At 40.7% G+C, this 21,832-nt stretch overlaps 2 protein-coding genes across 2 annotated transcripts; both read left to right on the top strand.

The window, feature by feature from the left end:
* Positions 1 to 2,656: 2,656 nt before the first annotated feature.
* scml4 (Scm polycomb group protein like 4) lies at positions 2,657 to 16,053 on the top strand. The gene is made up of 8 exons (XM_070926321.1): positions 2,657 to 2,695; positions 3,233 to 3,376; positions 7,942 to 8,197; positions 11,558 to 11,760; positions 12,469 to 12,598; positions 14,952 to 15,164; positions 15,334 to 15,479; positions 15,876 to 16,053. Exons 1-8 carry the CDS (start codon positions 2,657 to 2,659, stop codon positions 15,999 to 16,001), a joined length of 1,257 nt encoding a protein of 418 aa, XP_070782422.1. The 3' UTR covers positions 16,002 to 16,053.
* A 1,928-nt stretch (positions 16,054 to 17,981) lies between these two features.
* LOC139302674 (mitoregulin) lies at positions 17,982 to 18,856 on the top strand. The gene is made up of 2 exons (XM_070926379.1): positions 17,982 to 18,183; positions 18,558 to 18,856. The coding sequence occupies exon 1, from the start codon at positions 18,010 to 18,012 to the stop codon at positions 18,178 to 18,180; it is 171 nt and encodes a 56-aa protein (XP_070782480.1). The 5' UTR covers positions 17,982 to 18,009; the 3' UTR covers positions 18,181 to 18,183; positions 18,558 to 18,856.
* Positions 18,857 to 21,832: the final 2,976 nt, after the last annotated feature.

Below are 21,832 nucleotides of genomic sequence, written 5' to 3'. Positions count from 1 at the left end.
CTGTGAATACTTACCCAGGCCTGTGTGTGTGTGAGTGGATGTGCATGTGAGAGTGAATGGTGTGTGTGTTTGTAACCTTGTATGTGTTTGTACAGGTATGAAAGACACACTGTGGACTGGAGGACCTATTATCTGGGCTCTTCTTTTTTTTTTCTCAAGGGGGAGAGGAGATGTATAACAGCTAATTCCGTTTGCAAAATTAACAAAAAAAACACATGACCTCTGTATGGAAATCATGACATCGCTCTCGCTCCTAATTTTAAAGTCACTCGGCACCAATGTTTTCCACACCAATGATACTTTCTATTGTACACTGAAAACTGCAGAAGTGTGAGCTTAAGCCCTGTTCGTCTGGGATCACATCCGAGTCAAACAGGGACGTTTGATCCTTTTTAAGCGCACGGGCGCACAGTTGAGTCTCGTCAGTTTTTGTTTTTTTGTTTTTTCCGCTGTCACACCAGTCAGTCACTTGTATGTACTGACAGTACTCACTGTATGTTGAAGGAGACGTCTACAGATGATCTCCAGTCAGTTCTGTTGATGATGCCTGTTCTGCCCCTCTGTGATCCACGTCAAACTGTATTTTTCTGAGTGATACAACTGTTGGTTGAAAGCAGGTGGATCTTGAAATGAATCCTGACCTCAAGTATATTGGGGAGAAAATGACAAAACTTGCAGTGTTAAGATTTGTTTTGTTTTTTTGTTGTCCATATACTACAACTAAGTTGTGAGTTTTCAGTCTTTTTAAGGGGCTCAGATACTGATATAGATATATACATACTTGTGGCTTTTCAGAGAAGTGACTTCCTTTCTCTTCATCCTTTTTTTTTGCTTTATTTTTATTTTACAATTGTAGCACATTCCAGTGTATACTCATTGTCCAAAAAGGCCTTATGAATACAACTGAAATACCACAACATACAGGTCCTTGGGTGCTATGCACCAGTGGTTCTTGGGAGAGCAGGAAAAAAAGGTTAGTTTCTTTTGTGTTTGTAAAAAAAATCTACAGTGTTTTTTCTTTTTGTTTCAGGTTAGAGTTAGTCTCTCCATAGTAACCTTTTAGCTACTCAGTCTTGGAATACATATCACTGATCTCGCCATAATAAGTACAGTTTTGTCTGCTGAAAGAGGATAAGCAGTTGTACGCGACATGTGACTGGCCCTGTGTTAGAGGACTCGGAGTGTGAGGTCCTGGACACACGGCACTCATGAACTGAAAAGTGTCTTGAACAAAAACCTGTTGAAAGTAACTTTTAGTGTAAGACTAAAAGTATTCTGTCCAGCACATTTTCTCGTTAGTCATTAAAGCAGAACAAACTTAGTTTTGCAACTGGCATTTCTGATGGATTTTTTTTTTTTCTCCACCAAACCACCTGCAGGATTTTTGTTTTTTTAATTTTTCTGTCTGAGCAGTTCTGGCTAACCGAGAGAACCCCCTTTCATTTAATATTAGTTGTTTTTTTGTCCCAGTTAAGCTGTAGTTATAACAAATGTAACACATACATCTTTGTCTTGTTTTGCTCTAACCTTGGTTTTTACATCCGTTACTCATGAGTGTACAAAAAAAGAAAATCAGGGCTTCCCTGTGTAGCTCTGTGGGCTCTCACTGTACGTCAAGGACTTGGTAATTTTTAAAAGAGATGACTAATGTTTTCACCGTGAATATCTACACTCAACACTTATCTTTTTTTTAATGGCATATACTAGTGCGTCATGTTAGTGTGGGGGAGATAAAGGTTTGAATATCTGTGGGCACGCTCTCCCGACAACCACATAGACATACTCACAAACTCACATGCACGCACTCTACCCTCCTATAATTGTGTTCAAGGCAGGTGTATGCTAACAGGTAATATTGTACTCTGAGTATTTATCGCTCTGCAATAGAATGTAGCATCAGTGATTCACGCTGTGTGGAAGAGAAAAAACAAACCCTGCAGTGAGGTTAAATACGACACCATCTCTCCCATGACAGACCATGTCCAGGCGACTGGCCGGCAGGCCGCCTCAGTTTGGACAAACTACCCAATGACTATCTATCTGCCACTTTTGTTTACAAAGGAACTGTCATTGTAAATGGAAAAATATATTATTTGTATTTAAAATCATTTCAAATAAAAACTTTTAAATGAGATGGTGTCATTTTTGCCCCCCATGGTAGCTGATTGTAGACAGGCCTTTAATATTGTTGGAAATGTAAGAAACATTCATGTCAGGCGTGTTAGATCCCAGAGAGGAGGTGTGTCATGGTATTTATAGAAGTTACATCTGTGTTTAAAAGCAGTTGAAGCAGCCTTGAAGGCCTGCCTCTACTGATCGATAGTAATGTCAGTTTGACCTCTTCTACCGAGTCATATTGGATGTTTCCAATTTAAAACTGATTTGTGTTCACATCTAAATGGGCAGTTGATGTGCAGACACTGATACACACCAGCAAGGTTAGGCCTCTGAAAGCCCCAGCTTCAGTGCATGCCACTTGTTTTTAGTAATTTGATGAATTTCAAACCTGTTGGGGAACTAAAATCACACAAAATCAACTAAGATGGGTCCTGCATTGTAACTTAATCTTATGCCCCTGTCTTTTAGAGGGACACTGTGTCAAACAAGAGACTTAGCAAGGAGTGGGGGTGTCAGTAAGGGCCCAACAGCAACGGTCATGCAGACCAGTTTCCTCTTCATCTCTTCATCTGAACAGGTGTGGGGAAGTCCATGTCAGTGAGGTTTGCAAATGTGGGCTCAGTTTCTAAAGATAACATCATGATTAGGCTGCTATTCTTACCTCACTGTACCTTTCCAAGATAGACTACATGCATGTGTAACTTTAGGCAAATGCAGTGAAAGGACACATATATGAAGCATTTATCATATAATATAAAACTATACTGATGTAACTAAATCTGAGTTATGAAGCACACAATTCATGGAAATAGGAATATAGTAATGATATTCTAATTGTTTGGGTTCATGTCAAACACTCCATGTCTACGAAGGGAGTGTTTTTGTGTTATCCAAAGGGGGCAGAAGCTCTTCAGTTTGAGAGCTCGGTGCTTCCTCTCCCTGTCTGTCTGCTGTGAACCAGAGCAGGTAAATGAGCTGCAGCTTTAAAGCCTGATAGGAAAATCATCCTCACCAGCAGCCTCCTATTAACGATTGTGTCACACACAACTCCTGTCAAAATCTCCGGACAGCGCCGGGTAGGTCAAACTGCGAATTTGGTTCCCCCCTCTCGCAGACTCCAGACCAGCCCGCGGTGCTCGCTCGCTTCTCTGACCTGCCGCGAATCCAGGGATCGGAGCCCGGGCTGACCCAAGCCGAGACTCCGCTGGTGTTGCTGCCGCCTCTGCTGCTCCACGCACCGGCTCAGTGTCTGCCTGCAGTCCGCCTGCTGTGGAGAAATGGATTCCCGCTTTTGAATCAACCCCATCGAGATAGGTAAAGATATCAATAACACACTCTAACATGAAATTAACTGAAAGGCGTCCCTCGTGCTGACATATTTGTAAGATTATTGTACACAGAGTGTAACATTTTTCATTGCAGACTAATTGTTGTAGTCATGAAAGTAGTCTTCCCTGTAGAAGTCTGTAGAGTTCATTATAGAGATGCCATATGCTGTCTGTTAGTGTCAAGATGCTACTTCAGACTTGTATGTTTCTATTAGAGGACTCCTACTCTCCAATTTCCATCAGAAATTATAAAGATCATAAAACACTAAACTCATCTTTGAATTCACATGCACCCTGTAAGTGTGTATGGGTTTTTTTAATTGTTATTGTAGAGCATTCATTCCTTATTAGGCCAAATTCTTTATGTTGTCATGACACACCATTCTTATTTGCCTAAAGTATGTTATGCACACAAGTACGTGAGTAAGTTTTTTAAACATATGCCAACAGTGGGCTGAGCCAAGTAAGGCTGACCCCTATCTATCGTGTTACTCTGTCACTCTTCTCTTCCATGGGCCTAATGTAAAAGGTTGATTCTGAATATACTGACAGTTAACCGTTGACTCCCCTCAAACTAGACAAAATTAGCTTGAGGCCACAATGCAAACGTGCGGTGGTGGTGGTGGTGGTGGTGTGTGTATGTGTGTGTTGGTGGAATAACTGATGCAATGCAAATAGTAGAACACTCCTGCAGCTATCTCATCTCGGCCTTTGGGGGTTTGAAGCCAGATCAAAATATATCAGCTGAAAGCTCAATAATTGGTTGCACTTAGCAGAAAGACTGCATTTCCACACAAAGAAGTAGTCCATGCAGACAACATCACACCTCTGCCGACTCTTCAGCGTCATCCATTTGTGTCCATTTAATATATTTGACCCTGGGATAAAAAATGCTGGGTGGCAATGGAGGCAGCCGAGCTAAAACCAAGGCCTGAGATCAAGGTCAAGGACTACTTATTTTCAAAGATGTACCAAACTCTTTTGGAAAGAGAGGAATTGCAGGGTAGCCCACAGTTGTTGCTGTTATGGCACAACCACAAGGACATTCCACAGTTTGTTTTCTCCCCTTGTAAGGCGATGTTTGAGAAAGCTTTTTAATAAAGAAAAGATGGTCGGTGCTGAATTGCAGAGGGAAATGGTTACAGGGTGACACATTATTGGTCCTTCCGCAGTGACTCTGATAAACAGCTGCGTGACTGAAAGCACAACGATGGTGGAGTTTATGCCACTTTTGACCCCCAAATGTATCCTATCTTACATTCTGGCAGACAGGAGGTGACATTTTGTCGACAGTTTGCCAAATTTGACTGAAATTTGATTTTGTGTAACCCAGATAGAGCTGAAATTAGTACTCAAATAATCAGTCAATCGACAAAAAAATACTCTGCAATAAGTTTCATAATTACAGTTTTTTTTTTTCAGTCAGCTGTGATTACGAATTGAATATCTTTGGATTTTGAGCTCTTGATCAGACAAAACAAATATGTTAACTTAAGCCCTGGGACATTGCGTTGGGCCCTTTTCACTATTTTTGGATATTTTAAAGCCCAAACTGATTAATCAAGAAAATAATTGGCAGAGTAATCGATAATGAAAATTATGATGAAATAATGATTTATTATGTAACTGCATACTGTGATCATACCAGGACTTGAGAAGAGTGAAGAGTGTGAGAGCGTTGTGCATATAGATTGCAGATGCCAGATTTGGGCTCTATTAACTTCAATATTCCTCTTTCTGATTCCAGTGAGGCTCATATCATCTTGTACACACATATAATGATTCATTTCCAGTAAATCTATGAATCTATTCAATCTATTATTTACAATTTGGATTATTATGGTTATTGGCTCTTACTCTACTTCGCACAAATATACGCTTTGTCGTTGGTGTGAAAGAAGCTAAGTCTTCAGAGGAACCGTGTAGGTCATTCTGAGATGTTTAGCCTCGACAATAGTTTTAACCCTTGACGAAGATAATGATGATGATGAGGTGAGTTAAGTCACACCCCTCTATGAGAAAACAGAGGTCATAAAACTGAGTTTCCCTCAGCTTATTAGAATGAACAGCAGCTGTGTGTATGTGTATGTGTGTGTCCGTTCGTGTTTGATTTTGTCTAAGAAATCTCTCCAACAGCTCCACTCCTGGCGGGGCTCCAAGCCACAAGTGTTTTGGTAGAGTGGCAAGATAAAGTAGTTTTCTGCTCTCATGGGATGCAGAGCCTTTAGATAGAAACTGAAGCATTCCCCCGTGTGTGTGTGTGTGTGTGTGTGTGTGTGTGTGTGCTGGCTGGGTTGCACTGTGTTTCATCAAATCTAACTTTTTTTCATTCTGGTTGTTTCACGGTGCTACAGATAGAGATTGTGTGTGTGTGTATGTGTGTGTGTGTGTGTGTGTGTGTGTGAAGAACATCCTCTTTCATGTTTTTTAGGATCGCTGTTTGATGTTTCTGAGTTTGTTTGCTAAATGTGAAATATTGGAGTTGAGGGCAGATTTTCGATCGAAGCTGACGGTTCAGTCCTGAAAAATGTTTTATCTGCTCTTTTAATGTCCCTCTTTCCCACTGCATGTTCTTTTCTCATATTTCTCCTTTGATCTTTATTCATTTACACTTTTTTGCAAACAAACAAAAAACATTGCAGTGGATGGAGGGATTTTTTGTTAAAGGTACTGCTGAAGAATTCAAATGTATTAAATCTACATATTCTTCAAACAGTGAATCATTTGAATATCCCTCCCTTGTAATTTTTCATCCTCTCGCACCATTTCTTTGTCCATTTTTTCTCTTTATTTTCTCTGATTTTGTCTTTTTCCGGTTTTCTGTAACTCACCTTCATTCATCTTCTCCTTCTTCCCTCCTCTGTATATATATAGGACGGGTCTAAATTAGGTATTACAATCACTCAATCACCAATGATACTTTGGTCAACCATTCATGGTCCCCAGAGGATGAATCCCAATTCCTTTGGTGATCCCATGACTTTTCCTATAGCGCCACTAAGAAGTGGACATTTTTGTTTCTTAGTGAAATGCCTCTACAACTGTTGGTTGAAATTTGGTACAGACATTCATGGTCCCCAGAGGATGAATGCTAACGACTTTGGCGATCCCTTAACTTTTCATCTAGTGCCACCAGCAGGTCAACATTTTTACTCATCCAGTGAAATATCTCAACATCTTCCTCATGGATTGGTACAACATTTTGTACAACCCTCCATGGTTCCAAGATGATGAATCCTACTGACTTTGTTTATCACCTGACTTTTCTTTGAGTGCCACCGTGACGTGAAATGTCTCAACAACTGTTGAGACATTTCACAATTGCCAAGAAATTTGGTGCAGACATTGATGGTGCCGATAGGATTAATCCTAAAGACTTGGGTGATCTATTAACTTTTCCTCTAGCGCCATCACCAGGTCAAAATTTTAATTTGTCCAAGACTTTGGTTAATGACAAATACCGGCGAAACCAATAGCACTCCCATCAGCCTCAGCTTTACTGTTTACATTATACCTGCATGTTAGCATGCTGTCGTTTAGCTGATTACATTTTAAATAAATACATTTATTATCATTATTGTTCATTTATCTAAAAATGAACGATATTTTATGATACCATGACACTCCTTCCATCCCTGTCAAATTGTATTTTTATAATGAGGCACAATGCTTTAGAACTCATGTTGTCTAATGGTGCAACCCAAAATCTAACCTACAAGTAGGCAAAATAAGCTATACAATTGCACACATTATTAGACCCAAGCCTGATAGCAGTAAGTAAAGCCCTGGGTAAACTCTTTACAGTAACTGGTGCAGGAACCAGCAAACAGAAAATAAGATCTGCTTGCAGAATAGGGTAATAGGTTGATAATTTGAACATTTCCCTCAGCTCTAACAAGTTTCACAGCTTTCCTCTTTCCCTTCTCCACCTGCCTTTGTTCCATCAATTACAGAGGAGACTGAAAGCTTAGTTAGCTAGAGTTAATCAGTAAATCCAGCACCCTGGAGGCCAAATTACATTCACTTTACAGCACAATAGACACATTGTCCCCAATACTTTCATCATTAGCAAAGCCATATTCTCCCATTAGCCACCAGTTTATTTCTTTGACCTCTGAACACACACTGGTAATTACACAACCGCCTCCTCCCATTTCTTTTTTATTCTCTTAACGCTCCTTTTACTCTCCCCCTCTCCCCCTTTCCATCTCCATCTTTCCTTCTGTCTGCCTGCCTTTTTGCCATTTCCACACTCATTTTTGAGTCTGAGGATTGAAAGGACTGAAATTAATTTGCAGAGGACACGATTAATGTTGGGAAATGAAATATTGGAGCACTTTATCATGAGCAAAGGGTGATTAGTAGAATTCAGATTGACTAAAGAATGAACTGGCAATACATTCGCATTTGGACCTGTCCAACATGCTCTTTACCTCACAGATGAATAATTTGATGTATATTGTTGTTTTTGAGTGTTTTCTTTCTGTTCCTTCAGTGTGATGTATCTCGCCTTCCCCTGGCGGGCTGCGAGGGCATGAGACTGCGAGGTGGGCGGGATTTCAATCGGGAACTGGCCCCTCCTCCTGTTTCCTGGTTACCCGGCGTCCTCAGCAAGGGCGTACGCCTTCGTCTGCGTTTGGATCGCAGTGACGACCGGGGGCGGGGCTGCTGGCAGCTGGTGGACCTGGAGGCGGAGCCAGAGCAAGTTGGGCGGAGACTGAGGAGCAGGGCCCCTGACACCTGTGCGCAAAGTAAGAGTTAATTCTTAAAAAGTGATTCTGGATGTGATTTATTAAATTTTCTTATTTTTTCTCCCTGACCCATAACTGATGAAAAGAGCACACTCCACCTTCCCCGTCTTCTGGAGTGTGTTGTGTTATGAAGGGGCTCAGTGGAGATAAGGATGGGCAGTGTGTGTGTGTGTGTGCATATATGTGTTTGTGTGTGTGAGCGTGTCTATTTATTACACACATTGTTGTTTATGCATATATTTATTTCCACCTTATCACATGACTCTGGTGCAGGATCCGATTTCACTGTCTGTTACCATGGTGACGCCCTGCCTGAGCTGTAAATAAATTCAGGGGGTTTGTTACATTGATTAGAGAACACACACAAACACACATACACACACACTAATCTATTCTACAACCAGGCGAGGGCATATAGTTTCTAGTTAAAATGCACATTATTTTATGCATGCATTTTGGTGTGAGTGTGTGACTGTGTTTAGACTGTTTGTTTATATGTGTGTAGGTGTGTAGTTTAGTGAGGCATTAGCGTAGCTCACTTCATTGCAGTTTCCCCTCTGCATAAGTGAAAACAGATACAAATCTCCATCCCCTGAAGCTGGTGATTAAGTTATGCTAATCATTGCTGATCATTGCGGCATTACTGTGGCCATAACAGTGGGCTCCAACAGCTTTCAAATGCCTTCCTCTAACATTTTCAGCTTCCAAAAGGAGACAATATCCCTCAGTCGGAAAATAAAATTGGGCGTAGGGGTTCACTGATCGCTTAAATTGCTTAATTTGCCATAAACAAATTAGGCTGCGGTCCCAAATGTATTGTGTTAGGGTACGGTGCAGTGGTGCAAATCTTTACCCTCGCCTGGAAAAAATGGTGTTGTCTCATATTGTCAGCTTGTGTTAATGGGCTTCCCCCCACCTCATATCCATTTTTTTAAAGTAAAAGATGATTATCTGTTCTCTCTCAGTCTGTCTCTGTCTGCAATGTGATGCGCCATAATGGGACAAGACTGATTGAGGAGGGACATCAGGATTAATCTCACTGTGTAATTACTTTTATGATTTATGGTTCCCTTCCTTCACACACACACACACACACACTGGCCTCCCACCATCACGGTCAGTGCAGATGAACGTGTGCCACCACTCAGCATGCTATAGCCTTATTTTCCTGACCTTGCTGTTTATTGTCTCTTTTTTTATTACCATGTATGGGCTTCAAGTAATGAAATACTGCAATTTGTCTGGCCTGTCACATTCATTGGTAAAACAGCTTGTGAGCGACTGCTTTACAGCCGACTCCTGACAAATCTCTTTACACACTGGCAGCGGCTGCACGTGCGAGCGAGGGCACGCCAGCGTTTGATCCTCCCTGTGAAAGGTTAACCTGATTTTGATTGAGTGTTAAAACCCACGACGTGGCTCCTTTGACTGCGAAAGGGAATCGGCATAGCAAGCTGAGCGCAACTGATCAATATGTGGTGGTGAAGGGGAAGAACCTGAGTTGTACTCTACACTTGTAGCCAATAAGAACAAATAAGCACTCTGGAGCCTGCTTTTTCTTTTAATACCTGCACCTTAGTGAGTAAAACACGCACAACCTTGCCTTTGGCTGGTCCTTTTTTCTTTCTGCGTGTACATTTTATATTGTTGATAAAACAAAGGCAGCATACATGAGCTGACATGAAGGCAGAGAGAGTCTATAAATAAAAGGAAGGCAGTGAGCTTTGACAGCAATATGATCTTTCATCACAAACAAAAGCAGCAGAGTAATCCTGAAGGGCTTCTGCTAGAACCATTTGATGTTTACAGAAAAGAAAATTGATCTCTACCTGAAAGCCAGTCTGTATAAGAAAAGTTCAAGCATTTAAGAGTCATTAAACGATGATTTTGGTACAATGTTTTGGACCACACTCTTTATGCTTTCTGTGCAGAAATTTGCATTTGAATTTCCTCTGAAATAATTTGAGGACAGATTACAGTTTGTAACCCAAGCGCTTGTAGCACAAAACACTGCACAGCTTGAATCCCTTGTCACTCGCTCTAAGCCTTTTTTGAAGACAGAAAAGAAAAAACCCTGAGCTGCGGCAACTGTAATTACATTACAGTCCCACACAGCCACACACAGCCACACACACACACACACACACACACACAGACAACGTTTTGAGCCCAGCATGTCTGCCGGCTGCCGCGGGATGTTAGAGGCGTGTTGCTATGACGACTGAAAGGGGACACAGAGGAAGGGGGTTAGGGTAGAAGGGAAGGAGGAGGAGGAGGAGGGGGTTGTTTCGGAGGAAGGTGGTTGGAGAGAGAGAGAGAGGCACGCAGAGTTGCCGGTGTCTTGACAGTGTGTAGCAGCAGAGAACAGTAGAGGCAGACTGCTGGAGATCCATCAGGGGAATATTCACAAACCTGCTGCTGGAGTGAAGCATCACACAGACAGCGATCACCAGACGGGTGTGTGCATGGTAGGAAATGCTCAGAATGATAATTTTGTGCAAATGTTGAAGCTTTTTTTTTTTTTTGAGTGTGATTTGGTCTGAGAGGAAGAGGATGGAAGGCATCATGCATATTCACGTGCTCTTGTCTGTGTCTATTCCTGTTTTTCCTCTTTCTGCAGTGACAAACACTTTGTCATCACAGGAAGAAGATTGTATTCTCTAACTGAAGTCAAGCCACTTCTGTGTTTTATTCTGTGTTGTTTGTTCTGTGTTTTATTTAGTGTTTTCTATCAGAAATGAAAGAATAATAAGGTGTATGACAGCTGATTAGTAGAACCGCCGGCCCCTCTAAAAGCGCAGTCAATCAGCACAGTGCAACTTGGCTTCAGATTCAAAGGCCATGTCAGGGAAGCGCTTGTGTTGTATGAATGAAATGATGGAGAGATTGATTGAGAGAGAGATGTATTGTGAAAGTCGTGGCCATGTGGATGAATGGCACCAAGATATACACTTTAAACCACTGCTGTGTGTGTGTTTGTGAACGCGCTCTTGATTCATTGTTTGATTATGTGGGTGTTGTGGGTATATATGCTTTGCTTTCACTTCCTGTGCGTGTGTGTGTGTGTGTGGCTTTGTCTCTGTCTGTGCAGTAATGATATTTGTTGCAATCTTCGCAGTTGGAGAGGGGGAGGGGTGTGGTGGAGTACAAAGCTTTATGTGGCTTTGTTTCTACTATTTCATATAGTTTCTGTGTGTGTGTGAGTGTGAGAGAGAGTGTGTCTGTGTGTGGAGGGGGTAGTCTCACATGTACGTCTAAGTTTCCGTTCCAGTTTGAAGCTGAGGCAGTGGTGCGTGCTGTTTAAAGCTGCCATTTCCTGTTACGTAAATTTCATTTAATAACCTCTCTTGTCCCTCTCAGGTCTGATGAGTACCTTCTCTGCCGACTCAGAGATGCAGACTCCCGCTCTTGGCCCCCAGTTCATAGCGGGGCCCCAGGGTAAGGTACCTGGCAGGAAGAGAGGACGGCCTCCCATCCGTAAGCTGGAGTTTCAGAGTCACTACGTTGAGCCTCTGTCGCCTCTCAAGGTTCCGAAGAAGAGAGGCAGGAAACCCGGCTTCAAGGTCAGCCAGTCATCATGTTATTTATTTATAATTCTTTGCTTCTGTGTGAGTTAACCAGCACATTTTGTTAACTGTGCCCGACAAAGTGCTAATATTTAAAGTTCTCCTGTAAACAAATGTCATGTTTATATTCAGATTTCTCCCTAAAAGGTATTGTGTGTTTCCTTGTGGCTGAGCAAATGTGTCGAAAGCATTTCCTTCCTCGTAAAATGTTTGCAAAACATAATATCAATCAGTGGAATAGCTGGAAAGCTGACGTTGGGAATGTGAATGTCACAAATGTGTGCGTCCTCATGGGTTTGCTGCTAGAGCACGAGACCCAAACAAATCAGCCACCCACTCATCAAAACAGTGCTCCATAGTGCCACTATTGGTCAAAAACGCAACTAGGTACCTTTTAAATATTATATAAATATAGTATTGACACTACTACTTGAAAAAAACAAATGTTGGTATTGGTATTACTTTTGTCATTTGTAATGGTATTTGTATTGGTAATGGTATTGTGATGGTATTATAATACTTCTAAAACTAATGACCAAATCACCGTTAGCCTCAGTTATATTTGCCACCACAGCACATTGTGGCGCCACCCATTGGCCAAACTTTACATGTTTTTGCCCCTCTAGTGGTAAGGTTTTTTTTTTTAAATAAATATGGTGATTTGGGTGTGTGTGTGTGTGTGTGTGTGTGTGTGTGTGTGCACAGCTGAAGCCCAGGATGGTGATGTCCCCACTAGCTAACTCTCCTCCCAGCAGCACACCAGAACCTGAGATGGGCTCCCTCCCGCAGGATGCTGCTATTGTCCCCCACTCTGCCACACCACAAGTCCTAACAGGTAACACTACACACTCTACACACACACAGTCATCTTAACCTTTTAAAAGCTTTTCTATCTAGTAACATGGTCATAAAGGATTATGGGTCTGTACGGAATAAAAATCCTAATCAGGGAATGTAATGGCAAGAAACCAGCAGGGATATGTGTGAGAGAAGCGAGTGGTTGATTCAAGTTACAAGGTCTAATGGTTTTTTTTAAGCCCTGAGACCTGGAGCAATTCAGTATGAGGGAGGTGGTCCTAATATTTTTACACTTATTATACGCTCACAGCTTGACTTGGTTGTGTGACTTTGTGGTATAAAATGTGCCCTCCCTTCCGCTCCTTTGTTTTTGTATCTTGTCTTTTTCATCCCTCTGCTACACTGCTCTCTGTGTGACTTAAATTCACTGCTAAAATACACACTTCTGTCTCTGCAAACGTCAGTGTGGTATCTCTCTTCTTTGTTCTCTAAATACACAAATGACTCTGTGACGAGATGTGCGTTTAGATGTGGCGTTACACTCTTGCGCATGTCTGCATGTTGAATCAAACATGGGTTTACTGTGTATGTTTGCATACTTTAAAATGAGAAAAACACGCCTTCAAACAGAACCCAATCATATCTTCTTTCTTATTCCCTTTCACTCTTCTCGTCTACCTTTCCTTTCCTGCTTAGGCACTGGAGAAAATTATGAATTCTTACACAAAAGAAAATACATCTCATGCAGCCATCCTTTCTGTCTCGCTCCCTTTTTTCTCTCTCCCCTTTTTCCCCCTCACGGTCTGTCCTGCTCTGAATAAGCAAATATTTAAAGATTGTCTTTAGCGTATTTGAGGTGGGAACGGGAATCTCATGTGTCAAGGACCAGAGGTTTGCTCTTTGTTCCTGCAAATCATGAGATTTGTTTGATGTCAGACTGCAGACATACAGAAGCGAAGCACACACACACATACACACACACACACACATACACACACACACATATATACACAAAGTACAAACCAGTGTGCTCCCTGTGGTGCCACCCAAACACATATGTAAATCATTTTTCTGGTGAAATGGAGAAGCATTTCCCTGTAATAGTCCCTGTATTTTAAGGATGTTTTTGTGATACTGTCTAAAGCAGTGTACATTCCCTTTCAAATACTGATCATTTGTTATATTGTTTTTTTTACATAAATATATTCAAGATGCTCTGCCCCATTTATAGTATTTACATGATTTATTCAAGAATATTTGATATTTTAGGATGTAAAGATGTAAGAAAACTACAATTGAATTACTGTAGATATACAAGGATAGAGAGAGTGTTATATTTTAATTGACAATAAAACATATCTGTATCTCGAGTGTTAAAATATTAAGCATTTGCTGTAGGATACAAAGGCAGTTCTGTACTGTGTGCGTGTGTGTGTGTGTGTGTGTGTCAATATATAAGCCAAACTCACATGCGCAGATCTTATCACATAATTGATTTTTCAGAATACAACACAATACGTTTGACCTTTGTGTGAGCACAAAGTAGGGGTAATTCAGAATCATCTCAGTGGAGTATTTCAATCTTATAAATCTGTCATCAGGTAAATCCATAACTGCCCAGCACTGGCATAACCAGCAGGCAACTACATTATTGACAAGCTGAAAAACGGTTGACACAAAGGGAGTGGATTCAGAGGAATTACTGACTACCTTTCAGCCATTTCACATCCAGTTACAGGCTGAAGGGGCTTTAACACAGCTTACCCATGTATGTATTTAAAGGGCATGAAAAATGTAACTGCTGTCTAATATACTGTGGTACATAAGTCTGCAGACATTATATTGGCCTGAAAGCAAAGTCAAATATTTAAACAGATCGTAGGCTCCTTGCAAATGTTTGCTTGTTATTCAAAGCTGTTGTTTCAGGGTTAAATGTTGAATAAACCTAATGTCTGTTTTGGTGTCTACAGCCATGCTAGCAGCTCTTTGAGGCTGTACTGTACTGAGCTGAATGTACAGCCTAATGTTTACCATGTTAGCATTTGCTAATTAGCACTAAACACAAAGGTCAGCTGAGGCTGATGGGAATGTCATTAGTTTTGCAGGTATTTATTCATAAACCAAAAGTATTGGACAAATTGAAATTGATGGCGCTAGATGAAGAGTGAGGGGGTTTGCCCAATTTATTACAATTAATCCTCAGGGCATCATGACTATGTGTACTACATTTCACAGCAATCTGTCCAACAGTTGTTGACACATTTCACTTAAAGCCACAAATGGTTGACAAAAGTCAGGGAATCACCAAATACGTTGCCACACTAAAAAGACAGCATTTTCCAGATGGGCTTTGGCTTTAATGATGCCACTTACGGTCGTTCCTCCTCCAGCAGAGACGTCAATGCCTGACGACTTCCTGTGTGACCCACCGGTGGACTCCAAGCGCTACGCTGTGGATCCCAGCGACTCTGCCTTCAATGTCATGACCTCACAGTACCCACCAAAGCACTCCTATGGCTACCGTGGCAGCAGTTGCTCTGCTCCGATGGGCTTGTGCAGACAAGCATCGAGCCCAGGAAGCTTCCAGGAAGGAAACAGGAATGGTGAGGCCGAGTTTTAGAGTCAGATGTACATTCACCAAGAACGCGAGTGCACAAGTGGTGTTATACAACGCAATGTCAGTGTTTTGTTTATTTGTTTGTCTGAATATTTGAATCCCCATTATGTTAAGCATTTGAGCATCTTCACTCCGTGTTCTCCTGTGCCACCTAGTTTACAGTCCGATGCCAGACACTGGGGAGTGCAAGCGTCCTGCTGGTAAGGACCCGTCCAGTTGGGGTGTTGAGGAGGTCGTTTGGTTCATCAAAGATGCTGACCCCCAAGCCCTGGGACCCCACGCTGAAGCATTCAGGAAGCATGTGAGTCCAGAGTACTTTATACCATAGCCTATGGCCATTGACTGATACTGTAATACTAAATGTATTGGAAGAGAGCTTTAAATCCGAACATGCAGTGGGGCGTTAGGCAGGAGGCAAGAGGGAGGGTACACTTTAACTTGTGACCAGGCTTTTCCTATCATAGCTTCAAGGTTCTAAAACAGCATGAGCACAGCGTAGAAGGGTTGGTATCAGCTTTATTTTATATATAAAACTTGTTGCTTTTAATATCTCTATATTAGCTTAAGATTTTATTATTGATTAATATATGTATTGTATACAGTATACAGTATATGTATGAAGTTAACCGTGCAAATAGGTGAACATTTTGTTATATTTTAGATTCTTTTAGTCACGTGGTTCTCTGATGTGTTTCAGGAGATAGACGGAGACGCTCTGCTCTTGCTGAAAAGTGAGATGATGATGAAGTATCTGGGACTGAAGCTGGGACCTGCGCTTAAACTCTGTTACCACATCGACAGGCTTAAACAGAATCGGTTGTGATTTTTCTGCAGAGGAGCCAAACCCCTGATCACAATTCACTAAAACTGTACCAGTGCGGATTCTCTCAAACTTTCTCAACCATCAGCAATACATCATGAGCGTCTTTGGATCCAGATTGCGCACTTGGCGGCTTTAACTGCGTCTGTACCAAATTTCTTTTGACAAATTGGACATGTTGACTGTACATATTAAGACTGTTTGCGGCTGAAGCAATGATTTCATCTCCAACATTGTTTACTGGGTATCTGAATGGCTTTAGATTGTAAATAGCTTGGCTCCACTCTGCAGTCGGTACACAGTTTACTGCGTCTGCCTCTCAGCAGCATGAATTTGTGCAGATCTTAATCACTGATACCTCTGAAGACCTACTGAGACGGGGAGCTTAACTAACTTGTATGGTGCTTTACCTCGATATCATTTTTAAAGTAAGTCTTTGGATTGAGACACAATGCTGCTGCAATTTTAAAAGAAGTAGTTTTGTTAGTTTGTTTCGTTGAACAAGGTATCACTCCAAGACACAAACGGAAACTAATGACCTATCTCTCAAACTCTTCAGCAAGTATTTAATTCTCGTGAATTTTAAAAAGAACTTTTGACTTTGACCAGTACCAGTGAGCCACTCTTATGTAAATCCAAATTAAGACGGATTATTCTTAATATAAGTGAGAAATCCTGACCAAAATATGAGACTTTGAGTTCTTCCAATGTATTTTATTTTGTATCAAGGCATTACAAACAAGGGATGTATCTCACACTCCAGAAAAGTGAAACAAAGTTATTTGCTAACATGAGCATTTTAGTTTTTACCACAAACCACAGCACAGCACAACAGTGAAGCGATAAGGCGTTACACCAATCAGAGGTGCATATGATCACACAGCGCTTATAATGACAGGAAGGAAAGGAGACAGACAGACACTGGGGTTTTTCACCACGTTCTCATGAATTGTATATCATGTTATACTGAGTAGCAGGCCACTTTGCAGCTTACCTAGTGGGGCTTTTGTTTCACTTGGGGTTGTAAAGTGGTGCGAGAGAAAGCAACTTGTAGCAAACTTGGTGCTCACTGAAAGCATTACTGCCACTACAACCACATCACTTAACAACTGAATCACTCTCCTCATACACTTCATCGCTATCTCTGTGTGACTTCCAGATAAAGCTACAGTTTACATTCTTCTCATGCAATACCTCTTCAGTCATTTTGAGTCATGCTTTGTTCTGCCTAGTGATAAAGCAGCAAATAAACACATTAATGACCAATCACACGCAGTATATGACAAACTTGTATAACTTAATTCTTTTTTTTAAGAACTTACTGTACAGTACTTGTTATTCACTTTAATATTTTGTGTTCTACGTGTTTTGCTTAAATTTGTGCCACAGACGTATGTGAGTACGGCATGTATGTCTATGTATGAATTCTGTATTTAATGACTGTCTTGACCCCTAGTGAGCTTTGTTTCACACAGTTTCACATTTTATTTTCCAATTTGGTTATTTGATTTCAGTGATTTGCAAGAAATGAGGCGCTTGTGTTGCACAGGAGCAATTTCGCCAAACTAGAAATTTCCAAATATTTTCCATAAAACACGCCTGCGAGCCATATTCAATCAATTTTGAATCTCAAATGACCTTCCCTTTCTTTTTAATATAATGTTTTTTAAAGCATACTTTTTCCAGACAAAATAAACATTCTTGTTCAATGACGTCTGACTTTATATTTATTATAATTATTTTTGTAGTAGTAGCACTAGTATTCTCAGTATATTATAAGATGTATTTATTTATTCAGTGTTAAAATGAATGAATCAATTAACTTTATTTGTTTTAACACTGCACTAGACACACGAACTCGAGAGGGTTTCCGGTCCTTTATTTTGAAGAGTGCGAGATTAACGTCACTCTAGTACCGCGTGAGTAGAAGCGATACACTTCCTGTATTGAGTGTACCAATGATTTTCATGCGGCTTACACAAACGTGCGCATCTGTCAGCCGGACGTGAACATGGCAGAGGTCTCGGAGAGGACACTACAAGTCGCGGTCGTGGCTTCTTTCGCTGCCGGCTTTCTGGCGGGCTGGCAGGCGAACAGAATGAGGAGAAAGTTTCTGGACTGGAGGAAGAAGCGGCTGCAAGAGAAACTGTCGGAAACTCAGAAGAAGCTGGATTTAGCTTGAATGGTAACGGGAAAATTGTCTTGCTACGTTGGGTAATGAGTGTAACTTAGGCCTGTGATCACTTGACTAGTCTATTTTTAAATTGTTAGGGGGAAAACTTGGATATTGGCCTCACCTGAACATACCTGACCTGAACATAGACGGTGACCTAACTGCTGTCTCTCACCCGCATAACCTGTTAAGCCCAGTTATGTAAAGACATCTTGTTGGCCAGTCAGTCAGTTCTTCTCACAGTCATGAACTGTTCAAAAGTTTGACATGTCTTTGTGACCACATGCTTCAGCTCTGAACACTTTCATTGCTTTTGTAATTACACCGATATTTGCTGCTGTCAGCATTCCCATAGTGAACAGTGTCTAATCACTGTTATTTGCCAGGTTTGGAGCTATCTGGTCTACATGGACCCTGGTCTTCTCTGTAAAGCTGCTGGATCCTGGATGTGCTACACGTCAGTGACTGTAGAAGAGACCTCAAGATGACCTTTTTAAATCAAGGCTGATCTTGATATTTACTGTGGGATGTGGAAATACGCACAGCAGCTTCTTTTCTGCCCTTGGACACTAACCTGACTAACATGGAAGAAGTTGGGGATCTGGCTTCAGTGGGATTTTTTTTTTCTGTTCCAGCATGTCTCACATCCTGTCTGTTTCATATCTGGTCAAATAAATTATTGAGTTTTTCCTGTTTCTCTTACTACATTGTTTTTGTTCATTAGGAAAGCCAGTATTCTTTAGTCCAGAACTCGAAGGGGTGGTAGTTCAGTTACCTAAATGTCTCCACACTTGGCCTCAAACAGGTCAGCGCCTTGCATTTCAGCTCCCCCACCATTGGTGTATGAATGTGTGTTTTTGACAAATTTGAGGCATCCACCTTACACACCCATGCCCACACCCACTGTGTGCCATTTTTACAGGTTTTGTTGCTCCTCTTGGGATATTTGTGCTCCATAATTACAGTCCGTTTACCAACAAAACATCTTGCAATTAGTCTTTATTACAGGTGAGTGTGAACCTGAACCTGCCAATTTAACTTTAGTATCCATATTAAAACCTCAATTTAATAATGTCAGACTTTACAAGTTTTGCCCTTAGTAGTGGCGCCGTCTGCTGGATGAAAGTGAGAATCACAGCTTTGACGTGAATTTTGTAGACAGCAAAGTTTGTTCTATGTTACACTAGATTACACTAACAAACCATTTGTATTATTTTTGTGACTTGAAGAAATGTTAAACCACATCATCACCTGTTAAATGAAATTGTTCAAAGAGGAGAGGCTACAGTATATTTGTAAAATAAAGATTCCCTGTACCTCTGATATATAATCATCCTAATAAATTGTATATGTTTTGACAAAAAACTCAGGATCCACTTTTTGGCATTTATTTGCCTTACTTCCCTGAGCTTTCAACCACATCTCACTCTATCTGCTGATGAAGACTGTGAGATACTGATTATTTTGTCAAACTAATTGCTGACTTGCTACAGTAATGTATTCCCAGCAACAGGTGTGTTATTTGAACCTAATATATGGTATGAGGTATGTATAAGGTTGAGCATACATATTTATACTGAGGATGTTTATTCACATGATTTTTAATGGCTTAAAGGTTTACACATACACAGCTTGTCTATAGGTGGTGCTAGTGCACTTTAGCACTTTAAGCACACAAAACAAGTTTTTGCCTACAGCTGGCTCTGAAATTAGATCCTGTGAGCAGGTCTCTCTTTTTCATCATTACCAGTCTAGTTGGTCTATTACCACCTCTCAACAAGCTTTTGACAAGACCTTAAGAAGTCCCTTTTCCTGTAGCACTACATCAGTGGCTTGATGAGAAAGAAGGTGGAGAGGGATCAGGTGAAGCTAAGATGATAGATAAATACAAAACATCTTTACTGAGCTTCTTCTCTGCCAGGAATGTATTTGCATGTCTCAATATATTTACAGAAAGGAGTGCAGAACAGCTAGTATGCCAGTGTAGCTGTCAGTGCTCAAAAACGACAAAAGTCCTATTTCTTTGTGGACGTTTTAAGAGATGATCCAGTACTTTATGTGATAGAGTGGTTACATTAACAGGATCATTTCAAGTCACTCTTCACTAGTAGTTGCAGTTGGGGTCATTTTATGAAGTTAATGGGAAAATATTACATTAAGTTGTGTCGAAATGTCTCATTAGAAAACTGAATGCTTATGTATTGCACACACAAATGCCTATCTGATATCAGCACTCTGTAAACTCCCTTTTTTGACATTTTTACTAGTCCTGAATATAGAAACATTTAAACTTATCCTCACATATATAAGGCGCGGGACACATAACATTGCGTAAGTTGCTGTCATACCATTGCATACAGGCTGTGTCATTAGACTGATCATAAATATCTTTAAAAACACCAATAAATAGAGATTAAAAAAACTTCCAAATATATAAGTATATATATATATACATATATATATATATCAAATACTCAACTGATTGTGGCTGCATTTTGTAGTCTAGTCACATAGCACATTATAGGTACAAAAAAACATTCTCAGGCATTTTCAGTTTCATTGACTTTCTCTTTAGATTCTCTTGAATGGCATAGCCTACTTTTTAAGGGAAAAAAAGAGGGATGACAGACAGCTTAGTGGGAATTTAAAAAAGCGAGAGTGTGTTGACAAATGGAAGGGAAAGTGGGGACGGGAGTGTCAAGGGAGGAGAAGTGTGTAGCTGTTTGTGTTTTGGATGGTATTCTAGAGAGGGTGTTATTATCCCTCAGTGTCTAATGCTGTGGCTAAATTGTGATGAATAGCTTGCTGGAGTGTGGTGCGTGTGTGTATGCGTGCATGTGTAGATAATGTCTGTCTATTCCCTGATTATTTTGTAACAAGCTGTGTGTGGTTGTGTGCAGCAGCAGTGCATATAGCTGAGAAGTATTTTCAAAGTAGACAAGAGACATGGTGACTAGAGGAGATAATGTGCAAGAGAAGCAAAAAGAGAGACAGCAAAAGAGATGAGGAAAAACAGAGAGAGTGAGCAAGAGTTCACATTGACTGATATGATTGATCAGATTTTCCTAATTGGCACATAAACCTCAGAGCCTATGTCCTTCGCCTATATTGAGTGTGCTCAGTGAGTGTCATGTTTAATAAGCTTCCTGACTGACTTTCTGGGTGTGTGATTGTGCCCTCTGGCTATAGGGTGACTGCAATACATGGAGGCGAGAGAAGAGAGGAGGAGAGGAGAGGAGGCAAGAAGAGAAAAGAGTACAGAGGAGAAAAGAAGACTAGACAGTGTAAAAGATAGGGGAAGCAGAGACATGATTAAAAGGCCTCTGCTCTTATGCTGCTTTTAGAGTAAAACAAGGCTAAGACTCTACGACCATGCTAGTGGCTCTGTGAGGCCGTACTAGCAATGCTATGAGCTATTGCTAACATCAGCATGCTAACATGCTCACAATGACAATGCTAACATGCTGACGATAAGCAGGTATAATGTTCACCATGTTCATTATCTTATCTTAACATGTTAGCATAACATTTAACTTACAAACTTACAAAAGTAATCAAATTACATTAAATTTAATTACTTTACTTTTTAAAATAGAAAATATTTTTTTGATTTAATTAAAAAGTAAGCCAATTACAATAGAAATGGAATCTTATAAAAATG

The sequence above is a fragment of the Enoplosus armatus genome, chromosome 19 (genome assembly GCF_043641665.1).
Source record: "Enoplosus armatus isolate fEnoArm2 chromosome 19, fEnoArm2.hap1, whole genome shotgun sequence".
NCBI classification, from domain to species: domain Eukaryota; kingdom Metazoa; phylum Chordata; class Actinopteri; order Centrarchiformes; family Enoplosidae; genus Enoplosus; species Enoplosus armatus.
The sequence above is the reverse complement of the archived record's forward strand: the minus strand, read 5'-3'. Positions and strand labels throughout refer to the sequence as shown.